Consider the following 26,922-nt stretch of genomic DNA (forward strand, 5'->3'; position numbering starts at 1 on the left):
ATTCTGCATAGATATTAAATGCTCCTGTATAAAAAGACTCTTTTGGCTTCTCTTATGAGTTTCTGCTGATGTTGCTGTCTGCAAATTCCAAAATGGCAAAACCGATCTTGAAAATGACAGGAATCAGATATGTGAATAGGGAAGGGATGACTACAAGAATCCACAAAACCCTAGAAACAATAATTGAATAGGGAAAATAGTACGGGGACCCTAGAGGGAAACAAGAGACTGGGATGCGTTGTTGGAAGTTGGAACATTTATTCCAGTGATTCAAAAGAAATTAAGAATAGATGAAACTCAGTAATCTTAGCTTTCTCCCTAATTTTTTCTCTTAAAAGTAGTTCTGTTGGTAGAGACTAAAAAAATTTAGAAAATTATGCTACATTTTAAAACATATAAGCATACTCTAATAGTTGTCTCTAAATGCCCCCCTCCACCACCCCTCCCCTGCTCCCCAGTATCTTGTGTTATGAAACTGTGAATTGCATCTCTCTATGGAAGGCACAGACAATGAAAACTGGTAAATGCTTTGATCTGGGATCAATTTCTGTTTTAATATAGTTTTTCTGTCCAAACTAAACAAATTAAAAAGTCCCCTCCACTGGGCCTTTACGTGAAATGAGAATTCCACAATTCAGAGTCCAGACATGTACCAAAGGAAACAATGGGCTGACATGATATACAAATATATCAATATGACAGGTCAAGAGTTTGCATCAGATACATAGAAGTTTAGAACGATCATATTTAGTCTTTAGAGTTTGCTCTGTTGCTTTGTGATGCTCCCCAGAGCCTTTGCCTTCTGCTTAAGTTCAACCTTAAGAACTTTCCCTGTCGAAGACTTAGGCAGATCCTGAAATATCACAGTCTTTGGAGCCATAAAATGTGGCAGTCTTTCACGGCAGAAAGCAATGATACTTTCTGCAGTAACCTGCTTAGGTCCCTTAAGCTTCACAAAGGCACAAGGTGTTTCTCCCCAATACTCATCTGGGCGCCCCACAACAGCAGCCTCAAGTATCTCTGGATGATTGTATAGAATCGATTCAACCTCAATAGTACTAACATTTTCACCCCCTGAGATAATTATATCCTTTGACCGGTCTTTGAGCTCAATATACCCATCAGGATGCATGACCCCTAAATCGCCAGTCCTAAACCATCCCCCGTTTAAAGCAGCCTTAGTGCCAGCTTCATCATTCAAGTACCCCTTCATGACAGTATTACCCTTGATCATGACCTCCCCAATTGTTTTCCCATCGGCATAAACACTTTCCATTGTTTCTGGATTCTTAACATTAATACCCCACAGCCCAAGGTGTGGGACACCCTGTCTAGCCTTCAACTTGGCCTGCTGTTCTTCTGGCAGAGAGTTCCACTGTGGTTTCCATGCACAGACAGATGAGGGGCCATATGTTTCAGTGAGGCCATATGAATGAATCATATGGAAACCAAGCTTACTCATGGTCGACAGAACTGCTGCCGCTGGTGGGGCACCACCGGTTACTATCTGCACAATATGGGGAACAGGCTTTCTTTCATGAGGTTGGGCATTTGCAATTATGCCTAAGACTGTGGGTGCACCACTCATGTGGGTGACATTGTGCTCTGTAATGGCATCAAATATTGCACTTGCCGTTACATTTCTTAGGCATACATTTGTGCCACCCTGTGCAGCTGTGGCCCATGCAAATGACCAGCCATTGCAATGGAACATTGGGACTGTCCAGAGATATACAGGCAATGTCATCATTTCGCATAACAAAACAGAGGCAAGAGCATTGAGATAAGCACCTCTGTGACTATAGATGACTCCCTTTGGACTGGACGTAGTACCAGATGTGTAATTTAGTGCAATGGAATCCCATTCATCTTCAGGCCACCTTATTTTAAAGTTTCTGTCTTCATTGCTCAGAAGGTTTTCATAAGTTAAGCAAGCAGGATCTGCATTTTGGGTATTTTGTCTACTATTCAGTTCAGGAATCAGTACCAGAATGGGAACCTTTGCATTTTTATATTGTGATAATAGAATCAAAGCCTCATGAACAACTTCTAAGAACTGGAAATCTACAAAAATGACTTTTGCCTCAGAGTGTCTCAGAAGCACAGACATTGTGCGTGCGTCATGACGAACATTTAAGCAACAAAGCACTGCCCCTGCCATTGGTACTCCGAATTGCAGTTCATACATTGCTGGAATATTGGGAGCCACTACAGCAACCTGAAAACATAAATGAGAGTTAAAAATCAGTTGACATGCAGATCACTGTATATGTTTTACATCTCCACTCAAATCAAAATATTTGCTATTCCTCTAGAGAAAGATATATTCATATTTATATTTAGAATCTCTGCATCTTTTGAAAGAGTACCAAATCTTAAATTATAAAAAAACAAGTGTATCATGGTTATCTATGATTTGCACTTCTAAAGAAAATCCATTAGTTTGCATGTCCTACTAAAAGGATACTAGCATATACAAGGAATATCATCTAATCAGTTTAATTCATGTGAAGCAGCATATACACTATATCTGCCAAATTGCAGGACTCTATGAAATAGTTAAGGACATATATGCCCAACTAACCAGGAATTCACAACAACCCAATATGGATTGACTTGTCAAGATTCTGAGTTTCAGCAAGTACCCTTTTCAGAGCATGTGACTTAGCCATGATCCAAAATTCAATCATGAAAATAATCAGATTCAGTTCAGATGAACAACTTTTAAGAATGCTTCCATGCTATTACCTAAAAATGCAGGTTTACTGCTAGTGCAATCACAGGTTAAGGGAGATAGCTAAAGTGGCATTTTACTAAATATTGGGTTCCTATTAAAAAGTTACACTTAATAAAACAGCTACTGAAATGAGTCTGTATACCACAGCCATTCCTCTTCATGCTGTAGGAATTGTGCAACAGCCAAGTCACAGTTTTGTTTCTATCAATGGTTATTTCATTTTCATGACTTACCTGATATTGCAGTATTGTAACTGCATATAATAGCGGTTCAGTGCAAGGTTTGGTTTCACCTCTTTAACTTCATAAAAGGGTCACTTAGAGAAGTTTAAGTGTTGCTCAATAGCATAGAGCTTTGGAACAACATAGAAGAAAAATAAATCTATGTTTATTAGTAGTGCAATGAAAAACACATGTTGACTATGGATCACACCAAGAAAAAAGAAGAGAGACAATCCGTCATTTGCAATCCAAAGACATTTAGAATGGCTGAATCTTTTAGCATATTGATTTTGGCATGTCCAAATCCTCCTGGTTTGTTAATTTTAAACCATTAACTCGTACTTGTCCAACGTTGTCTTCTTTGCATCTGGAATCACAAGTTAAACAACTGAATAGTTTAGCCATACAATATTCCCATACATAATGAGGTTCTACATGGGTATCACAAGCACCATGCACTCATTCAGCAATCCATATAAAAGCCAATGCTTTGGAAAACCCAGATGGTTAGAACATCTTGCGCATCATATAATGTTGCACCAACTGAACTCCAACTTTTGGCATAGCCTACAGTATAAAATTACTCTAGTCTGCCAAGGATTCACTGGAATTAATTCTACATATATTTTGCATGTAACAGGAAAACAATGCAAGGACAGCTTTTTTTAAATAAAAATGGTTTGCCAAGCTGCCGAACCCCTCCAGGATGCCAAACTGCCAAACCCCTCTGGGATGCTCTACATTAAACAGTGATTTCATACATTGCACCCTCAATGGTTTAAGGGCTCAAACTTCAAAATAAATAGTAGTCTTGTAAACTGTGCCCTAAATGGTTTTCGCCTTTACATTAAACAGAGGTTTTGCAAAATGTACCGTAAATGGTTTTATTTAGACTAAACAGTGGCTCCACAGGTTGTCCTAAGCAGTATTTGGTTTTATTTTAAGTCAATTAGGTTTAATGAACCATTGAACCAGTTTATTTATATTAATAAAATACTTCCCACTTTTGCAAAAAATAAAATAATGGTTTCATGAAATCATGCCCTAGATGAGTCCTGCATGACTTAATTCATGATTTTAGAATATTCTTATTTGAAATGATGTTTAATAATGAATTCCGTTTGATGTTAAGATAGCGTTTATGGTTAATGAAGCCTAATAGATTTAATTAATAATTTGCACTATGTATGTTTATTAATTTATCATAATATGATAACAGATTGACTATTGTCATTTGACAAGGGGATAGGCTAATCTCCACACAAAATGCACTAAAGACAAAACAAAGTCAAAACATTTTTTTTTCCACATTCACGAAAATGTAGTGATTTTTTCCCAAATGTTTTGTTGTTTTCGACTACAAACTATGCAGATCATGAAGATCAAATGCTGAAATTTTCAAAAAAAATCCATGATGTTTTCAATTTTTTGAAAATTGGTCAACTGTGCAGTTTGTAGGGAGGATAACCAGAGTTCCCAAAGCAAGAGGGGAAAGTTTGTAGGGAGGATAGCCAGAGTTCTTAGAGCAAGAGGGGAAAGGTATCTTCAGGAAAGAGGGATGAGGTATGAACAAAGAGGACAAGGTCTTCAAAAAATTGGTAAGGCTAACTAACCTATGAATAGAGAAACCTAATAGGCTAGGGGTCTTAAGGAAGTGTTGTCCAATGTATCTCAGTTGTAAGGATGGTATCAAACTAACTATCTCAGTTGTAAGGATGGTATCAAACTAACTTATACTCGATTGAATAACTTGCTTGGGACACTCTAAATTGTTATCATAAACTCTTAGATATCCTCAATTCTAGCTGACCTCAAACTTTCAATTTATATGTGTACATTAATCTAGGTAAATGATTATATACATCCATAATACTTATTTACCTATAACAATGGACGTCAATATGCAAGTGATTGAGTATGGGCATGATGCTCGTCCATGATTAATCATGTGTATATTAGCATGTAACATGAGTTAAAATATTAAGGGTGTATGTAAATGTTTACGTAGATTATCATACCAACCTTTATATTCCTTGAAAGTTCAATGGATTATCGATTATTATTATTATCAATAATACTACCTATTTTCCTCACACCCACTCTTGCGATAACTATACTTCCTTTTAATCAAATGTTAATTTGTTTTATCGACAATCCCTCTAAACCATGGAACCTTGCCTCAATCAGGGAGTCAACTTGGATCCCGCCAATAGGATAATTAATTATATTCCACCTAGTTGACAAGGAAGCCAAAATGTAATTGGATAAATTTTCCATGATTTTAAAGGTGGTTGGATAAAGCTCTACAACACAACATGATTCAATGATGGCTGAAATATCGTTCCCCGACATGGATGCCTACGGCTATGATGCCATCATTTTTGGGGTAGCATCGTGGGGACTAGAAGATAAGTGAAACGGTTTCTTATTTGCATATATGACAAGCAAAGTATTATTACAAATAGTAGGAAACATAATGACAATAGAGAAAAAGAATGGTTAATAGCTTGTGCAAGTGCCAATCTCAGTATTCTTCTACTTTGGCACAAACTCTTCCTTGAATGTCTTCTTCAAAAGTTTTTGCATAATGTTGATGTCAATTTGTACCACTACATAACATATAGCAATTGAATACTTGATATGGAATAGCAAACACTCAACCCTCTCTTGAAAAGTAAATACTCATGAAGAACATGAGAAAACTCCAAGGTTCCTTAAACTTGTGAATACTAACTCAATTATATTAATGTGATTTTCTGGTTAATCACGTAGGCGGGCTTACGTTATTCATTCAAAGATAACTTGGACTTTTGTTGTGATGTTGATGAATCTAGCTTTGCAATGTATATTAGCGCCAAATGATGTTGATGACGATGTTGGAGGGTATGTCCACCAGCAATGCTTCTAACTTTCTAACTTTCTTCTTGAATGAACTCCAACTACTGAACTACTTGCTGTTTTACTTCTACTCCTATGGATGGAAAGATTAGCAGATGGACAGGGATCAAATCTGATGAAAGCTTACCAGTGGCTCTACCTCCATAGATGCAATGATTCAAGGAAAAAAAACTAGATTACCATGCAAGGCTTCCTAACAAGCCGATAGGATGCTAATCGCCTAGTTTATGGATTCCTATCAAACATCCACTAATATCACCATACAACTATCCATCTATTACTACTCTTTCTTGTCGTCGGTAGAAATTGTGTATCAGTCGACGGGTCCCTTCGGAAAGGAAATTGTGTATCAACTGACGGGTCCCTTCGAAAGGTTCTTGTTATGTAGCTGACGGGTCCCTTCGGAAAGGTTTTTGTTATGTAGCGACATGTTGTATGTGGCTGACAGACTCCTTCGGGAAAGTTCTTCGGAAAGTATTTATAACCCCTTCGGGAAGCATTGTATTCATCTTATCATTCAAGCATAATGTACTGTTTGGCATATGCGAATAATAATAAGAAGTTTTGCTATTCATATCTATTGTATGTGCGTTGATTTCTTTACCCTGTACGGTAGCATTTGGCACCGTTGCCCGATGGACCTGGTATGTAGGCAAGCGGATATGAATTAAATGCCGAATCAGTTGAACAAAGATAAGAATAAGCTGAAGGAAAAAGATGACATACGCGTTGGGCAGGAAAATTTAATTCTGGGTCAGCAGACAGAGCGCCAAAGGAGATTCTAGAAGATTGCCAACGGAAACAAGAATGCGGAAGGATTGTTGAAGGAGACTCGACAACGGCTTGATTTGGTGGAAGAAGTGAGGGAGGAGTTTCTGAACTTGCATACGCAACGGGAAGAGAACCCTGAGAGAAGGAGATCGACTCGCATGGCTCGAAGTGCCGAAGGAGCACGAGCATGGAGGGACCTCTTCGTCCGAGCTATACTTCTGGAACGAACAACTTCGGTTGATGAAACCTCTTCTTCACCAAACAGCACAGAAGTCGAAAACAGCACGGGTGTTAAAAATAGCGCGGAAGCCGACAACAGCGCGGGTGTGCAGAACAGTGCAGGTGTTCAAAACAGCACGGGTGTTCAAGATAGCGCGGGTGTGCAGAACAGTGCGGGTGTGCAAAACCGCGCAAGTGTTCAAAATAGCGCGGGAGCTCAGAACAGTGCAGGTGTTTAGAACAGCCCAGGTACACAACAAAACCCTCAACATACAGTGATAATGGCAAGTCTAAAAGAAAAGTTGCCTAAATTTGATGGTGAAGGAGCCGCCGATCCAATTCGACATTATAAAACATGTGAAACGATCTGGAGGGCTAATGGCATAACAGATACAAACGAATGGATCTGACAATTTTCCACTACTCTATGGGGTGTTGCGATTGATTGGTTTACTAAGACAGATCCACAAAAGTTAAACAATTGGGATAATATTAAGAAGGAATTTATTGCGGAATTTCAACTATTGCGAGACAATAATGAGATTATAGCGGAGATATTCAATACTAAGCAAGGAAAGAATGAAACAATATGGGTCTTCGCTAGGAGGTTGAAAGACTTAATCAGTAAAATGGAGAATAAGCCGGTAGATGGGCTCCAAAAAAGATGGTTCATTGAAGGCCTTCACCCCAAGCTGCAGAAAAAGATGAAGATTGTGCCACCATCAACATACATTGAAGCGTACAATCGGGCAATGAACCTCGAAAGTGACTAGAAGACAAAGAAGAACAACAACAAAAACCCGTCCAATTCAGATGACAATGCATCTTCAGGAGAAGATAGCAGTGATGACGAGGGAAGCAACAAGAAGGTCTGTGCCCTCCAGAAGGACATGATTCGGATGATGAAGGAGTTCAAGAACATGAACAAGGAGACTAAGGGCAATGACCTATGGTGCACGGAGTGCAAGAAAGAAGACCATATGAAGGGATCCTTCCTGAAAGAGCAATTTTGTGAGATCTGCCAGATTCTAGGACACTCGGTAAAGGAATGTCCTTTCAACCTGAAATCAAGAACACCACAGCAAGTGTTCCTCATGCAGGAAGCGTCTGCGTCAGGAGGAAGCGGGAACACTAGTACGAAAGGTGCCACATCGGGCGGATACAGAAACAACCGGCGCGGTCAAAACAACAACAACAGCAACAACAACAATACCGGCAACAACAATAATGGCGGAAGGAGTCGAATTCAATATGATGCCAATGGTCAGCCAATTGTTCAATGCTGCACATGCAATCTGTGGGGTTACTTTGCCCGAGAGTGCACAACGGCAAACATACCGAAGTTACTATGCCGATGGTGTAGACCGGGCGATCATGACGATGCTAAGTGCCCGAAGTCCGGAGTAAACTTGATTACTGTCGGGATGGACGAGGAAGAAGTTTTGGCTCACTCGGAAGCAGGCGAAGCTATACCCTGATCCGATGGAGGAAAAGAAGAGACTGGAGGAAGCCCGCACAGAAATCAAGAAAGCAACGTAGGTAGAAATGACACACCTAAAGGCCACGCCGGACACCTCCATGCGGAACTGTACAGAACAGAACATTGTACGGCAAATATTGCAAGCCGAGGTACCCGTCAGGATAAATGATTTGTTGCTCACTATGCCTCAACTCCGTACGGCACTCACGAATATAGTCCCCGTTGCTAAGCAACCCATAGATCAAGAAAAGGAGAAACAAGAGGGCGCAAGTGTAGAAGACCCGATGCTATTAGCTCTGTCATCCGAACGCTATTCGACGGTTGTTGAAATGGGCATTCTCGGAACTGTGCTAACAGACACGATCATAGACGGAGGATCTGGGGTCAGTGTCCTACCAGAGGATACTTGGAAAAAGTTGGGACAACCAACATTGTGGCCACCTACCTTCCAGTTGTTAACAGTCGATCAACATGGAATCAAGCCATTGGGAATACTCACAGCGCAACCAATGACAATTGGAACAGAACCATTCCTGTTGGACTTCATCGTGATTCCCCTAAGGCAGAAAGGGTACGATGCTATTCTGGGTCGGGGGTGGCTGATACAAGCCAAGGCAAAGCATGATTGGAAGAAAAATACTTTATCACTTGAAAGCAAAGGCCGGAAGTATGTCATCGATTTGCACACTCAAATGGTCGGGGAAGAAGCTCTATCATCAGATTCCGAAGGAGAAGACGATGAAAAGGGGCGAAATATGGAACCAAATCAAGAGGGAGTTCTACGACTGGAAGGAGATGACGATTTGGATTTAGTAAATGGTCTTTACCATTGGCAGATAGAAGACTATGAACCGTTTCAGAGTTGCAATGTACTGACAATAGAAGGACACAATACTGATGAATTTCCAAAGGAGTTCACCGAGATGAAGGAGATGCGTCACTCGATGTGACCCGACACATAAGTTCACTGAAGGGGAACCCATCAAATACAATGAAGCTGCGTTGCAGACCATGAATTTAGGGAACGAAGCCGAACCATGAAACATACTGGTGGGGGACAACTGGGACCCAATACTAAAGGCAGCAGCATTCAAGATATTTTTAGAGTATAAGGATGTGTTTGCATGGATGTACAAGGACCTGAAAGGAGTACCGTCGGAGTTGTGTGTGCACCGCATTCAGTTTATCGAAGGAGCAGTACCCATATGGAAGCGGCCCTACAAAATGAACAAAAATTATGCGGCACGAGTTACGAAGGAAATCAATCGGATGTTAGAGGCCAGCATTATTTTCAAGGTGCAGACCAGTGAATGGGTATCCCCAATAGTGATCTCACTGAAGAAGGACTCCACTCAAATCTGAATATGTGTCGATTTCAGATGCCTGAATGCAGTCATCATCAAGGATCCATTCCCGATCCCATTCACAGACAGCATCTTGGAGGAGGTAGCGGGACACGAGATCTACTCATTTATGGATGGTTTTTCCGGCTACAATCAGATTTCAATCGCAGAGGAGGATAAGCTGAAGATGACATTTGTCATAGAAGATGGGGTGTATGCCTATAATCGGATGTCGTTCGGTCTGTGCAATGCGCTTGTGACATTTTAGCAGATCATACTACACATCTTTGATAAGATGTCCGTCGAAAACTTCAAGGCATTTTTGGATGATTGGTCGGTGTTCAGTGCGGAGGACAAACATCTGGCAGCATTAGGCGAGTGTATGGAAAGGTGCCGACATGCGCGCCTGGCCCTGAACCCGAAGAAGTGCAGATTTATGGTTCCGTAGGGAAGGCTGCTCGGACACATAGTCTGTAAAGAGGGACTGAAAACAGATCCGGACAAAGTGCGAGTCATATTGGAGATGCAGCCGTCCACCAATGTAACGGAGGTAAAATCTTTCCTTGGACATATAGGCTATTATAGATGCTTCATCAAAAATTTTGCCAAGGTAGCATATCCACTGGACAGGTTGACATGCAAGGGAGAATCATTCCGATGGGAAAAGGATCGAGATGAAGCATTTGAAGGGCTCAAAGTGCGGTTGGCTGCTGCACCCATCCTGGCCTACCCAGATTGGAATAAGGCGTTTCATGTGCATGTTGATGCATCAAACTATACGATCGGAGCAACTCTCGCGCAAACAGGAAGCCACAAGTTCGATCACCCGATCTACTTCGCCAGTTAGTTGCTATCAAAAGCCGAACAAAATTATAGCACGACTGAATGGGAAGCATTGGGGATGGTCTATGCTGTGCAGAAATTCCAACATTACTTGCTGGCTACTTCGTTCGTGTTCTATGTCGATCATCAGGCCCTGTTGTATATGATCAAAAAACCAGTCATTCAAGGAAGGATCAGCCGATGGTTACTCCTGTTGCAGGAGTTTACCTTCACGATCATCGTACGGCTAGGGAAGATACACGTAAGCGTGGATCATTTGTCACATATCAGAACAAGAGAACCGGCAGACAGTGTGAATGATGACTTTCCTGATGCACAGTTGTTTCAGATTGCTACACTACAGGAGTGGTACACAAGCATCGGCGAATACTTGTCGACGGGACAGTTTCCAAGTAACATGCCATCGAATGAAAGACGGAAGTTGGTGATACGAGGCGGAACATTTCAGCTGATTAATGGACTATTGTATAAAATGGGACCCGATCAAATCCTAAGGCGTTGTGTCCTGGAGGAAGAAATCCCACGGGTACTGAAGGAAGCGCACAAAGGACTGGTAGGAAGACACATGGGGCAGGACACAACTACACGAAAGATACTTCTAGCAGGATTATGGTGGCCAACGATATACAATGATGCCAGGAAATGGGTTGTTGCATGCGATACATGTCAGCAAGCTAGGAAACCTTTGAAGAGAGACTTCATGCCTCTGAATCCCTCTCATGCTCAAGAGCTCTTTGAACGGTGGGGTTTGGACTTCATAGGACCTCTAAAGGCGAGCAGAACCAGAAGGTGCCGTTACATTGTCGTCGAGACGGAGTACTTGACTAAATGGGTGGAGGCGCGTGCCACTGAAGTAATGCAGAACAAGCAAAAGGCATGGCACGATAAGCACCTGAAACTAAATAGGTTTCAGCCCGGACAGTGGGTATTGAAGTACAATGGCCGGAATGAGATCAAGCTGGGCAAATTCAAAGTTAAGTGGGTCGGGCTGTATCAGATCCGGGAAGTAGGGGACAATGGAGCAATAAAATTATGGACTTTGGATGGACAGGAAGTGCCTAAGGCAATGAATGGCTCGAAGCTGAAGGTATACCACAGCCGGAAGACTTCTGCGTCAAAGAATAGCCTTCGAGCTACCCCTTCGTCGTTGCAGACCGACGATGCCAATGGTCGAAGGGAAAACTGACTTTGCTATTGAAAACCAAAAAAAAAATTAAAGAAAAGGAAAAGCTACCGTACGGATTTTGGCCGGCTTACCGTTCGGATTCCTCATATTATAAATTTGCCAAGAGTGTACGGTTTTTCCCATGTATGGATTTCCTTGGCAAGTGTACGATTTTTTTCCCTGTACGGATTCCTTGGCAAGTGTACGAATTTTATGCAGTACGGATTTCATCAGTTTGCATCCGTACGGTGTACGGATTTTGAAAGGGGCTAAAGTGAAGACAATGTACGGATTTTTTGAGCTTTGAACAGTACAAATTTTAATATGTGATGTATGGATTTTATAACAATGATGCAGTGTACGGTCTCTTAGAAGGTTGCTGTACGGATTTTGCATTTTTCAGCACTTGAACTGTCAGTCACAAGACTACAGGAGTGCAACAATACAGGTAAGAATGAGAACAACTGTATGGGGTTTGCACACGATAGCAAGCATTGCATCTATCAATTTGGCACACCGGTGAACGGATTTGGGCCCCTGAAGCGCACAAACACATGTACTTGAAGGTCTCTGCGAATGATGAATAGAATATTAAAAGCAAGGACCCCGACCGTGTTCAGTTCTTGAAGTAAGTGGAGATGCTACGGTACAAGTTCAAAATTGATTCAACTGCATACCTTGCAACCTGTCATACAACCACCGTACGGATTTGGGGAGGGAAACTGTTGTACGGATTTGTGGTCTTTTTGTGGTACGGCTTTGTTATTTGATTTTCCTTCTAACTTCTTCAAAGCACGGATTCTCAATCTCCTCCTGCATGTATGGATTGTGAAAATGATTTCAAGGGTTGCAATTCACCATACACGTGTTTGAAAGAATTCTCCATTGTACGGATTTGGAAGACCGTTAGGAAAAGACAAAGATATAACTGATGGAGTCTGCAGGTAAACGTCAATGGAAAAAACAATTAGCCCAGTCTAAAGTTGTGGAGGGCAGGAACATGGCAGGTGTAGGTAACTAGAATGAAGGCTCGAGCAGCAACAAAGAGAAGCGTAAGACTACAGCACCTACAACAGCTAAAGTCACACCACAGACTACACAATTTGAAGGGTTGAGTGAAACAGATTGCCAGAAATGGTGGCAAGAAACCCCTGATGATCATCCAATAAAAGCAAGCATCAGAAGAGCACAGGTTGAATGGGCCATTCAGATGCCTGTTTTTGCATTCCAGATTATGAAGGGTATCTGCATGCCATGATTGAGACATATGGCAGAGCTCCTCGGAGGAGCACATTTTAGTATCTGGGCAGGAATTTGGTGGCCTCATTCAAGGCAGCCGATTTCGCACGTGTTTTTGGCATTCTAGGGCCGTAGGGAAAAAAGATTCAACAAAAGAAAATTCCTAAGGATGGAAAGCTATTTTTAATCAGATTAGTATGTGGAGATTTGACTGAAGCAGAGCAGGCGGCATTAGCTGAGACATCGAAGGGAAGGGGTTTAAAGAAAACTGACATTTAGGAGGGGCCATGGCGATGTCTGATGGACTTGGTCAAGAGCAGGCTCACGGGATCCTCTAGGGCATCCGATATCTCATTTCCGCAAGTGTCCATGATGAATGGAATAATGACTAGGAAAGTGTACGATTGGGTGTCTATGCTGGCTGAACGGATGCATGAGTTTATGACTCTCCAACACAAGACCACCTATATGCACCATTACGCGATTGGTCTCTTCCTTGATGCAGCAGCACGGATGATTCCAACGGATGAGTTAGAGGCAAAGCCTGGATCACTTACTCCGAGAGAACCTCCTATCATGCGGTGGAAGCACTTGGATACAACCACTCGGTAGAAGGGTTCAGCAGGCCAAAAGAGGCTTCAGATGGACATGGCAGGTGATACGGACAGCGGCCGACAAGAGACATCTTCTAAGGAGGACAGTGTGAAGGAAGAAGGGGAAGGCGAGGATGATGAGGAGGTTCAGGTTGTCACAGCTACCCCCTTGTTATTTCCACGCACTACGGTTCCTGTGACTTCCGGGTTGGTGCCAGGAGGTCTACACATTGCTCACATTCCTAGGTTTGGACAGACACGGCGACCGATATTGATGACTGGTGTATCCCACCAGGCAGTCACACTAGCCATACCGTGGCAACACGGGGTTCGACCTTCTCCTGTCTGGCCGGGAGTTGGATTTGTTGTAGGCTTTGCCCAGCTGACAGCACCCGTCACCCGAGAGACTTTTTCAGCCCCTGCTGCAGCACTTCCGGTAGCAGCACCCGTGGCACCTACTATAATTCAGTCAGCAGTAGTAGTTACCGTAGCATAGTAAGCAAAAGTTCAGGAACTTTCAGTAGAGAACGTCCCAGATGGAGAAATGCACGAGTGTACGAACCCAATGCAGTCCGAACGACCGGAGGTGATGGATAGAGCTAGTGTTTTTCTGAGGCAACAGTTTCGACTCATTCCTAACACGCGTGGCCCATCCATTCAGTCTCCTAGCTATTTTGGAGTAGCACCTGTAGTACCAGAGCCTCAGCCTCAGGATCAAGGAATGCCACAGGTCGTGGTTGCGCCATCAGCAGAGGAGGCCGCACCGGCTGTGGGCATGAGTTCCCTTGATGACGAGGCGAATAGTGATACGGAATCGTCATTGGAAGGCTTTGCCAAGGAGGATTACGGGTCGGATGAGGATAGGTGCAGGGACTACCTCAGGACTATGAAGTTTGCGTTGAAGAAGGGGCATGATGGGGCGATCTAGGCTCTGACTCGACGGAGGGAGTGGCATTTGATCCGAGCGTATATTCGTGGGGTTTGTCCTCAACGATTTCAGACTTGTTTTGTGGATAGAGGTTGGCCGGCGGTTGAGATACTAGAGATGTTGGCAGATTGGGCCACTGAGCCAGAGTTGGGACCGAGTGACACTCCGCTGATGAAGCTGGCACATGAGATCGTGGGATTGTACAAAGAGGTTTACTATGCTCGACAGCGCTCGAAGGCGGATAGGGCAGCAAACAGTGTTGCAGCTTAGAGATCCCTAATGGTTGAGAAAGAGGCAAGAGAAAAGTTAGCCGCCGACTTGGCCGACCAGCAAGCAGCATGGGCAACAGAGCGAACAGCACTATTGAAGGATATGGCAGCAGTTGTACAGGATAAGGATGTGGCTATCCGGGATAAAGATGCGGCAAAGCATGAGTTGCAGTTGGCCAGGAGACAGGGTATGGATGTCGCGCTTCTACTGAAGAAGGCTGTAGAGGTTAATTCACAGATTCAGACAGATCTGCGCATCCAGACAGACCAGGTGTATGAGTTACGTTGTCAACAGCACTCTTCTGGGACACCTCCTTTTTCTCTCTAGTATTTCTTTTATTGATTGTGGGTTGTCTCCTAATTTTGTTAGTCGTCAGGAGACGACTTTTCTTTTTGGGGGGATGATGTCGTCGGTAGAGATTGTGTATCAGCCGACGGGTCCCTTTGGAAAGGAAATTGTGTATCAACCGACGGGTCCCTTCGGAAAGGTTCTTGTTATGTAGTGACATGTTGTATGTGGCCGACGGACTCCTTCGGGAAAGTTCTTCGGAAAGTATTTATAACCCCTTTGGAAAGCATTGTATTCATCTTATCATTCAAGCATAATGTACTGTTTGGCATATGCGAATAATAATAAGTTCTGCTATTCATATCTATTGTCTATGCGTTGATTTCTTTACCCTGTACGGTAAACATTGCTTAACAACTTTCTTGAAATAAAATCTACTTTAACAACTTCAATGAAATTTAACTCTAACTATTGTAAGTAGAAACCATGCAATAACACCAAGTGTTCTTATCACCATACAAGTCACAACAATGATAAGAGAAGCAATTTTGGTATTATCTTAAGCAACAATTTTCTTCAACACTTTACAAATGAGAGCAAATGGCCTTATATAGAGGCCAAAATATACAACCAATGGTAGAGATTAAGAGGCAAAATCAACAATCCTGATCAAATTCCGGAAACCCTAATTAGGGTTGCCACCCCATCAGCCAATGAGAAGACGCCACCTCATCAATAGACCAATGAAAAAAGAAAAAGTGGCGACCAATGAGAAGGCACCAAAATGGTAGCCAATCAAAATCAGACGCTTATCCTACCCAAGAAGAAAGGAGAATTTTCCACTTGGGGCTTACATCAATGATCCTCTAATATATTTCTACCCTTTTCTTTCATCTTTTTAGCCAAGGCAATGAACTTGGCTAACATGTCATTGACTTCCTTCATGGGAGGGCAAGGTGCGTGCTTCATCCCAAGCTCAGCTGAATTCATCATGTTGCTCATTGCTTGCAATGTCTTCTCATGATCCTTCTCATACTCTTTCGCATATCCGATAAAGGCACTGAGGAAGGCAAGGGTGCCCAAAAGCTTCTTCCTGATGGCAACCTTCCCCAACTCATCCAATCTCGACCCATCCTCTAATATATTTCTACCCTTTTCTTTCATCTTTTTAGCCAAGGCAATTAACTTGGCTAGCATGTCATTGACTTCCTTCATGGGAGGGCATGGCGCATGCTTCATCTTGAGCTCAGCTGAATTCATCATGTTGCTCACTACTTGCAGTGTCTTCTCGTGATCCTTCTCATACTCTTTCACATATCCGATAAAGGCACTGAGGGAGGCAAGGGTGCCCAAAAGCTTCTTCCTGATGGCAACCTTCCCCAACTCTGTCTCATTGACGTTCTCCTCTTTGATATCTTCAAAATCAAGTGCAACCCCAATGTCGCTCAACATGGTTGAAATGGAAGTGTCAACGCCTGGGCTATGTTGTGCAATCTCATTCAATATCTCTTCAAATATCCTCAATTTGATGGTCAAGGCAACATACCAAGACTCCACCGTACTCATTCCTCCTTCATCCACCAACTTGGTTCTCTTCTAATATCTCTCTAGTAGCCTAATAAATGTTTGCAACTTGGGAATGGCTAAGTCCTTGACTGGAAAGAAATCCTTCCACTCCCCTTCAAATGTTCTGAATTTTTCTCTAATAGCCACCAATGACCTAAATATCAAGATAAACGAAGGCAAGAAATTTTGCCCATCTTGAATTATATCATTGATCCAATCTTTGATTTCGTGCAGCTGAGCCGATATCTCTTGTATGTTGCTCCCGCTATCTTATGGAAGGGTTTCCTAATGCACCTATCGGATAGGCTGGCAATCTCGCCAATACTTGTTTTCAGCCTCCAACTTTACAATCCTCTCGTTTTCCTTCCTCAACCTTTCTCTAATTGAAACCATGCCTTCCTGGATCCCCTCACATTCCATGTCATCTGTGATTCTTCCCAAGTTATGCTCTACTATCTCATACTCCTAGGCTATAATCTCATCCACTGCCTTGCTAACCTTTGGTATAGCAATATGAATTTTTCGGTGACCTTCATCATCGCTCCCGATTACCTTTGCCACCATTTTTGCAATTTGTTTATATTTCTCACTATCTTCCTTTTCCACTAACCCTTGAATATCTTCAACTGTTCTGACAGTGTAAAAACCCTTTCTTATCCAAGACTGGGAAGTTGTGAAAAGCAACTTTGGTTTTCCTTGTTTTCTGATTAATTTGGTTTTTGAATATATATCTATATATATATATATATATACTTTTAACATTTCAAACATAAACAATAATTTCCAATTCCCTACTAAAAGTAATAGAAACCATTCGCCAAACTTAAATCAAGATTTTTATTTAATTAAATTCCAAATCAATACATATGATTTAGAAACTAGCAGCTATGTATGGCACCTACTTGCATAAATGATATCCCTAAAATCACAAGTACAACCTCCAACATGTAAAATAACTCCTTCAGAATGTATAGCCCACCTGCCAATGAAGTTCGGCCTCACAATGAAGCTCCCATAATATATTATCAAACAACAAGCCTGTATGATGCTAATGGCTTACCAAAAAATGCAGCCATAGACCCTTTAATGTGCCTGAAAATGAGAAATGCAGGCCAGCCACAAATGTGGATGCTCAGTGCTGATGCGTGGCTGTTAAAATATGTTGTCATGAATGTCCATTCAGCTTTCAGGAGGCAGAAGAATGGATGCAAGTCATAATGACAGTCACCTGCAGACCCAAGAAGAAACATTTCCCTAGTATGGCACAATTCCAAGCTCCTTAAAACACTACCAGCAATATGCAATCTTCAGAAATCAATAACGTTCTCCACCATTTAGAAATTCGCAGATCACCACAACTGAAGACACTCACAACCAAACTCTCCTTAGACACAAAAATACAGTAGGAGAAATACGACAAATCCACTATACTTCAACGGTGGAATAAAACACTTCTCATATACAGTGATGAACAGTAGATAAGTTGGGCAATCTTAGCTATACCTCAGTAGCTAAATTTCAAGTGCAATTCTCAAAATTTCCAACCCTTATACATCAGCCGAAGCATACAGTCAAGAACCCAGGAAGAAGCCACAAAGGCGCAAAATCAAATATATAATCAAGCATTCCTTTTCCCAATGAAAAGAGCTTTCATTTCTAAGCTTTTCGTTGGAAAAAAATTCCATAAAATTCCACTTCAGAAAATGTGGAAGTTTCCCAAAAGAACTCAACACTAGAAACTTTCCAACTTGCTTTTTAGAAATATCTCTTTAAGCCATTATTTATAATAATATAAACATTATTATAATAATGCAACTCAATGAATAAATAAATAAGAGCTCATGTAATTATTAACCTAATCAACCACAAGTGACGACCAACTTCCAAGCCATCCACTATGCTGCTAAAAATAGCAACTACCCATAATAGACTTACTAAAAATAGTAAGTAATCAACTGAGGCCCCCAAAACACCCTATCAACTCACGAGGGTCGCTATGATGAGCTAACTCAATCAACTGCACAGAGTGGCCAAAAATGGGGACATTAGAAACAGTCACCACTTGGCCTCTTGGCATAAGCATTTGCCTTAACCATAGTGGTGCAGTGCATCTCCCCAAATCTGGATTCGGTTCAACTAGCAAAGCATCACCAACAACCTCAAGCACTTGGCTTATTTCCTCAATATCAATTGGCCTATCCTCCTCTTCACTAGTGACTGTCATATCATTTCGATGTTGGTTCTCCGAGAAAGGAGAGTATTCGGTACTATAACTATAACCACTTGATTCCGAATCAGAGCTCACCTCTACCAAGACACTTTGTCCATTTGTATTAAACCTCTCGGCTCCTAGCCTCAATTATGCTCCTCCCTGATAGTGTTGCACTATGTCTTTTTGTTGGAGGCTCTTGATGTTCTTTACTTTTCTCAACCTCCAAATTTCTCTTCTTGCTCTTAACTGCTATTTGCTACTAGCTATTGCCTCCACCTTTCTATTCGACTGACTTCGTTGGACCTTCTTTCTCCAACTCCATCCTCTCATAAGTAAGGCATACCTTCCGACTTTGCAATTGTCTTAACTTCCCATTGTACCATGACTCAATGTGTAAATCAACTATCCTTGTAATTGCCTCTAAGGAAGGATCCTGATGATCATCTCAATCCATTGGACCCAATTTTATTCCATCCACTGTATCATAATCCTCTCTTAGCACATTTTCATCATCTTCCAATTGATCGGGAATATCAAGGCCTCTCCATCTGATTTCCCTCATCATGCACACTAACAATTTTGAGAAAGCTAGCTTCCTCACATGAAAGCCATCCTGTGCATTGGCCCAAAAGTCTTATATAGTAGGAATATGTTTAAATGCATTTTCGCGAGATGCCTTGATAAGATCATTAGGATCAAATCCTTGTCTTGCTCTATACCATCCTAGATGATACCGCTCTAACTCTTTCTCCACAACTGCAAAGGCGACAGGATTGGGGCATGTATCATTGCCTATTCCAAATGAGAAGGTAATCCTTGTCTCATCTTTAAGTTTCATCATCTTGTCATAATACTCAAGTTGCCTAGCCAACTCTATCAAAACTACTTTTTCGGGTGGGTACCTTGGAAGTCTCTTGGGACAAACTGTACTTCCTGCCACTCTAATATATGTGAATTGCAGAAATTGGATGAACCAACTCCCATACCTCTTAACTTTTGCTTCTGCTTCCAATGAGAGCCTCCTAGTAGGTGTCCCTTGTAATATTCTTACCATCTTCATGGAAAATGCATCATAAAACATCTTATAATCTTTGGTGTTGTGCACATGAAGTTGTGGATAGCACTCACGCACCAAACATTGCCCCAACCCATTGCCAATCACTCCTAAGGCCTTAAGTCCAGGGTTTTCATGTAGTTTCACAATCAAATAGAAAAGATAGGACCCCATGTAGAATTGTTTTTGATTTTGCACTATCCTAAGTTGCAACTCTAAATTTTCACTTATGATTCTAGCCCAATCAAATTTTCTCTTTCCATTTTCAATTTCATCAATAAAATAATACATCCAATTCTCGAATTGCATACCTTGAGCCATGCCCATGATCCTACTGAGAAGCACAATAAGGTCACCATACTTTGATTTGAAATCTGACTTGGTGGGCTTTGACGACTTGGTAACTCCCTTCTTGCCTTCATGTAACCAATTCTGCTTTAGATGAATGGAGTAGGCCTCCTGATTATCCTGAAATAACTTGGTCGCCTGATCCATCATTACCACTATCATGCCTTTATACTGGGGAATATTAAGTACTTCTTCAACCACTTGTTCGTTGATGGTTAGCCAACAAGCTCTTCCCTTCATCAAAAATGATGGACTTGGTAACAATATCAAACTGGGATGCACACTCCATTACCAATTCCGAACAAGGCAAGGTAGGAGGAGAAGCCACTGCGTGTACAATTCTGCTCTTGTAGATCTTCTTCACCATGGGGGATTGTCCTTCCTTCAATCTATCCTTCAACTGTACCATGTTCACTATGCCAATATTAGTATTACTTATTCGCCTCACTTTCAAGAAGAAGGTGGTCTTAGGCATCATGTCTTCCTTGTCTTTTTTGGTATTCATTCCCTTTGAGTTCTTGCTTGTACTAACATCCACCATCCTAAACACTTATTTCTACCGCTTCATTCTAAATGATATGGACTACACTTATCAATCTCCAAACTTCTTTCTATCAATGGAATCCAACTTATTTCTGCCTTTCCAAATCCTATCTCTACACTTATCAATCTCCAAACTTCAATCCTAGGGGTGGGACTACCACTTATTTTTACCTCTTCGTTACCTTAGGATGGACTACACTTATATCTCCCAACTTCAATCCTAGGGTGGTCTAACTTATTTCTGCCTCTGCAAGTGTCCTATTATGAAATCTACACTTATATCTCCAACTTCAGCCTATCAATGAAAATGATGAAGTGGTGGATAAGAAGTGCAAAAAAATAAGGGAAATGAACCAAAAAAGAACAAGGAGTAAAATCCGCCTTTAAATTCAATCTTCACCTCTAAAAATGAATAGAAATTTTACCTTAAATCTGCCTTTACCAATAATCAGGCCTCTTCAAATTTAGATCTGATCTCAGAAATTTCAATCCTCCTCCAAAATATGATGCCCTAACAAATGAATTGCTTGCAAAATCTGCCCTAAATCAGAATTTCGACTTTCAAACTTGCATACAAATGCAAAAAGTCAGACCTTAAATCACTTTGCCTCTTCACCAAATATAAATCGCCATAGCTGAAGAAGAAAATCGCAGCCAAGGAGGAAAAATCAGACTTCAAAATTGCTGCCAATCTCGCAAAAATCAGGCTTTCCCTCACAAATTCGATCTAGGGCAGAAATCGCCCAACTTGCAAAAATGAGATCTGCTCCTTCAAATTTGCCCTATGGCAGAAATCGCCCATCCAAGGAAGAAGAAAACGTTGCCAAAATACAAAATCGCATCCCCAAAGATCGCCTTAGCTAGAAATTGCCTCCTTATGAGAAAATCACTCAATCTTGCAAGAGAAGATGAAATGAATGAGGAAATAAGTGGGGGGAAGCTCTTTCTTATATCCTCTAGTTGATCTCTAGAGTGGGCCGACCTGCTTGGAGGGAAACAATAAATTAAATTAAACCTCCAAAGATGGCTGAGTTATAAATAAATCGTTAAAATAACCAAGCCCCATAGTGAAATTGGCCCATTTAATTGCCAGTTTGATCCAGAATTGCAAAATAGAAATAAGGTAAGCCTAGGAGATGTCATAGTTTTCATTTAACAACGTTTTGGTAATTAAAATATCATTAAAATCGAGTCTAGCAAGTCAAATTCAATTTTCAATTCCAAATTACCACTTTTCTCTAACATTTCTAAAATCCTCTAGGTAAAATGTCAACCAAATTAATGAAATTTTGCATTTTAATCCAATTTCAATTTTGCAATACAATTTCAATTTTTTAACAAAATAAATCCTTTTCCTAGCACTCGAAATTCAAACTCTAAATCCAATTTCACTATCAAAATTTCTTTTCACCAAGAAATTTCAAGATTTTCCAAAATGACCAATTCTAAAATTCATTTTGAAACCGCTTAGTCTTATACAATTATATCAAATTTTCAAAAATCCATCTAAGTCCAAAATTTGCAAATTTATCCTACAAGATACTATTCTAACCATTGAAAAAAATAATGTTGTTGAAATCTGTTTGGCCTAAGGATAAAATTACATGTTCCCAAAAATCAAGTTTCGCACCAGGTGAAAACAAACCAAATCCCCTCCTGGCCCAAAGGCATCCAAGGCGTAAAATCGTCAATTCAAAAAATCTCTGGAAAATTCCAAATTTCGCCAAGGCAACCGAAAAGAAATTATAACACATGCGAAAATTGCCAAGGCCTGCTTGAAAAAGGGGTTCCCCAAAATTTTTGGGCCGATGGTGTGAAAACCTCACAACACACAACACCATCCCTATTTCTACTGTCTTCCTTGAATATTAATCACTTGAGCAAGCAACATGCTTGGGGTCTCTGTGTAGTTGAACATATTGAAGGGTGTGCAGAGAAAGACTCCTTTACTACAGACATCTCAGCTTCCAATCTCCAACATCTTCATTATCATATTACCTCAAGCCAGGCATTTTCTTTCCTCTTGTTGAATAGTTAACTATCGTTTCTTTTTCTAAGGTGGTTGCGTATTCCTTAAGGCTGCAAATCTTACCCAAATTTCGAGTGATCAAGAACTCTTTAAAATTTTGTTTTGGAAGTATAAGTTGCAGCTATTGTATGTTATTTTACCAATTGTCTTCTTGATTGATCATAGAACATGTTTAGGGATATAGCATCTTTCTGTGTACAGCCTAAACTGTTTATATGGCTTGTCCATCTAGATACTATAGTAATTTGAACAGAAGGTAGAAAGGCCCATGTGACTGTAGAAGTATTAAACCATCTTTTTCATAAAGTTGTAATATCAAAAAAGTACAGCTAGGTAAATTACTGTGGTTACCCTGATGGTAAAATAGCTATACATTTCGTAATATTACAACTATGTGGAGATGATAACTTAGAATAGAATTACAACCTTGACTTATGAAGTATATGATCTTTCTATCAATAATGTTCCTCTCTTCACCTTAACTGTTTAAAATCATTTGAGGGTATGATTTTCATATTTTAGAGAACTGCTTATCATCAATGAGATCAGACTTCTATGTTTTTCTAACTAGGAAAAAACATTAAAGAACCCTAATTCAAGATAAGATAAATTTATTAATGTCCAACAAGAGACCGCCAAAAGGGTTTAAGGGACTAAAAGCTTACAAACTAGGAAACCACCAACTACAGGAACACCAAATGGTGACCTAGAAAAAGAATGACAAGAAAGCAAAAGAGAACATTGAGGGAAAGACTACACGTCCATCCTCAACCGAAAGAAACCCAGAACTAAAGGATACAGTCCAGGGCGACCAAGGATCTCAAGCCATCTATGAGTAGTAAGTACCACTAGAGGTCGCATGCCACTTCCTTGTGAACCCACTACAAGGTCTCACTAGTTTGGTGTGGCCTACAACAAGAATACGGAGCGATTGCTTCATGCCCATGGCAGCGGACATGGTCGAGTAGAAGTTGATGATACGCTGATCTAAGGCCTAGATTTGAGGAAAAAGAAGCTGCAAAGTCCGGTCATGGAGTTGTGTGGTCTCCCAAAGATAAAGTGCCAAGCAACACTAATGAATGTATCTGAAAAAGGAAAACAAGGATCTACAATCTCTAAAAAGGCAGTGAAACCTCCCTTTGATCTTATAGTAGATGGACAAAAGAAAATGAAGTGGGTCTCTATTTCTTTCTCAAATAAGGTACATAGGTGAAAAATCCGGTCCTTTTTGCCAATGTGGTGGTCAGTATGAACCCAAAGGCGGTGGGAACCAAGAGAGAGGGCATGACTCCAACGTTAGGCCAAGCAGACAAGGCACACAATAATCATGTCCCAAATATCCAAGAAGTGCTCAGTGTAAAAGGCCATCCATGGACACACACCCTTGGAAGGTTACTCCAAGTCATGATAATGTACTACTTGTAAATAACAAGTCTAACATGTTCGTTCAACTCCTGCCATGCGGGGAGGAGGTGGGCAAGGGCATCCAAAGAGAACTAATAAGAAGGGAGACAGTCAATCTCAATTCCAATCAAGCCCAATAAAGTAATGGCTTGACCATGCCATTAATGGGCCCTGGTCACCAGGTCAAAGTTGGCGAGAATAATAGAAGAACAATAAGCAATATCTGTGACGGCTATTGAGAGAATCAACAAAGCGCCGAGATGGTGAAGAAACCAGATTAGATTAAAGATGGCACCGAGTTTGAAAAGTTGTGCCCCAAACTCAGCCAAAATAAAACTGCACAGAGCAAATCAATGGTATATGATGGTACATTCAAGGAGAACTGTCGGAACCCTCTCTATCGAGTCCCAATCGAAAGACAGGAGTGAGGGTTCTCTCACCACCAAAACATATAAAACTGTCAATCTGACCAAAGAGTCCAGGAGGGACAATTTGGAAGTAGTGTCCTGAAAGTGATGCCTAAAGCACTGCATCTCTAGCATGGCAACAAAGCCCGCCCCTTGTTAACCCAAGGATGAATAGTTGGTCTCAAACTAAACCGGGGGCTAGAGAACTTGACCTGGAGGTAAATATATGAAGAAATAACATGAAAATAGCTTCATCAATCAAATGCAATTTGTCTTGCACTTCTAGAAAACTTATATCTGTTGATCTCAAGTCGACCTCAAGTACAATAATCATTAAACAATAAAACTCATGTTGAAGTCAATATCTGACAAGAGTAGACAATGAAAATGTTAACATGGGCATAAAACAAGTGGGATAGTGCAGTAGGCTAACATCACAGAAGTGAAATTATTGGCTAGGGTGCATTGGTCTAGTGTCGACTAGGCCCTGAGAATTCTAGATACACCTATAGTCAAGTGCCATACCAAGAAAGCATGAGCTAAGGGTATGACTAACTAAGTTGTAGGATTCTTACACCAGTTTCTACAAGACTTGTCCTAGATAAACCTCATCCCTTGTAGAGGGCCGAGAAGATGGTTGGGCAGATAAACTCCCCTCTGGACATGCAGATGTAATAAGATTTGGGCCTTGAGAATGACTCTAGAAACATAAAATGAAAATCCCCCATGCCACCATAACAAAGGGAAGAGAAGATATATTGTGAGTTCCAATGTTAGGGAAGATCATGTAAATGAAGCATCAGATAATACACAGATTGGAAATATCAAACCAAATCACAAACTAACATACCATGTATAGAAGGTGATGCAAGGATAAAAGCACTCACAAATCACATAATCACAACTTCATAACTTATCACGGCAATATTGCACATTTTGCAAACTTATAACCAAATCAACAAACTAAGACAGAATTATCCACTTGAGAAGAGATGATCATAACTTTCACAAATGAAGAGATAAAACTAATTCCTTTTATGAGAGAGTATACATATCAGTTGAACACGTTTTTCCAAAGTTATAGCTCAAAATGATAAATAAAATAAAAGTTATTAGTCTTCTCTCAAAACTACTCACATAAAAATCAGGTTCAAACTAGTTTGCACTCAAATGCTCATAATTTTTTCAAATCACAATGAAATTCAACCAAACCAAAACCAAAAGAAAGCTAACTCAAATATCTTTCTGAAAATATAAGTTTCAGGTCTGTATCTTTTCATATGAATTTATACCAATAGAAACAACAGTCGGGTTTCTGGAACATTACACAGAAAATTAACATAAAACTTGTAAAACAATTCTTTTCATTTCTATTCTGCTCACAAAGATTTCCAACCATTCCAATCTGTAAATCACGACCATTACATGATATTTCATTGTCTTTTCAATTTCTCCAACTATTGGATACCTCCTATGACTCTTGACCTTCCTCTTTACATCAACTTTTCATATTGTCAAATTTTTGTCACAATATTTTATTACATAGTTGAAAACTTTTTTATTTTCTCGTAAATGACCTTTTAACTTTATAAAAACCCTACTAACGTATCAAAATAGACTATATATGATATTTTTTGACATTTTACCCTTCCATGGGTTTATTTACGTTATTTGACCATACTAGACAACTTTGACAATCTATTACAAATTGATGTTGACTCAAATATATTGGCAAATATTAACTTGACATTTCAGAACAAAAATTAATGAGATATGTATTATTTGTGTCCATTTTTCTAGGTGCTCTTACACCAAAAGGAAAGCTTAGCACAAGGCATAAGTTGATCATCTCATCTATGACCACACAAGGGAAGAAAGTTACATCTAGAGTATATTCATATAGTTGATGGATGAAACAAGTCCAATGCATTCCATAAACATCAAGTGAAGAAGGTTATAAAGGGACATTAGGGCACACTTACCAAGAGGATTCGTCATATTTGAGTTACACAGCTTGGTTTTTCCAAACATTGCAAATATACAATACAGATGAAATATTAATGATGTGCAATATGTAATAATTCTACCAAACTCTTCATACAAATGTTGTGGTTGTCGTGAAATCTATCTACTAAGCCATTTCCATTAGCGACACTAGAGTGTCATTCCCATTAATGACATTGGAAATTGATGATCACTACCTTCATCTAAATTCAAAGATTATTTTAGATGCAGATCCTTAAGTTGATTAGAGCGAAATTGATCATATATTACCATAGCCAATTTAAATATAGGAAGAGCACAATTTACCATGAGATGGTGTTGGATATGAAGTCATATTTGTTGAAAGAATTAATCGATTAT

General features: G+C 40.4%; 1 protein-coding gene across 1 annotated transcript in view; it reads right to left on the minus strand.

Annotated features, from left to right (window-relative positions):
* Positions 1-511: 511 nt before the first annotated feature.
* The window catches only part of LOC149528280 (butanoate--CoA ligase AAE1-like), a 101,211-nt gene continuing 74,800 nt past the window's right edge, over positions 512-26,922 (minus strand). Inside the window, exon 3 of the mRNA XM_089809247.1 lies at positions 512-2,218. Coding sequence (XP_089665373.1) covers positions 755-2,218 — 1,464 coding nt within the window. The 3' untranslated portion in view covers positions 512-754. The remainder of the gene's footprint in view (positions 2,219-26,922) is intronic.

The sequence above is a fragment of the Cupressus sempervirens genome, chromosome 11, assembly GCF_028749045.1.
Source record: "Cupressus sempervirens isolate cs-2001-9-10 chromosome 11, ASM2874904v1, whole genome shotgun sequence".
NCBI classification, from domain to species: domain Eukaryota; kingdom Viridiplantae; phylum Streptophyta; class Pinopsida; order Cupressales; family Cupressaceae; genus Cupressus; species Cupressus sempervirens.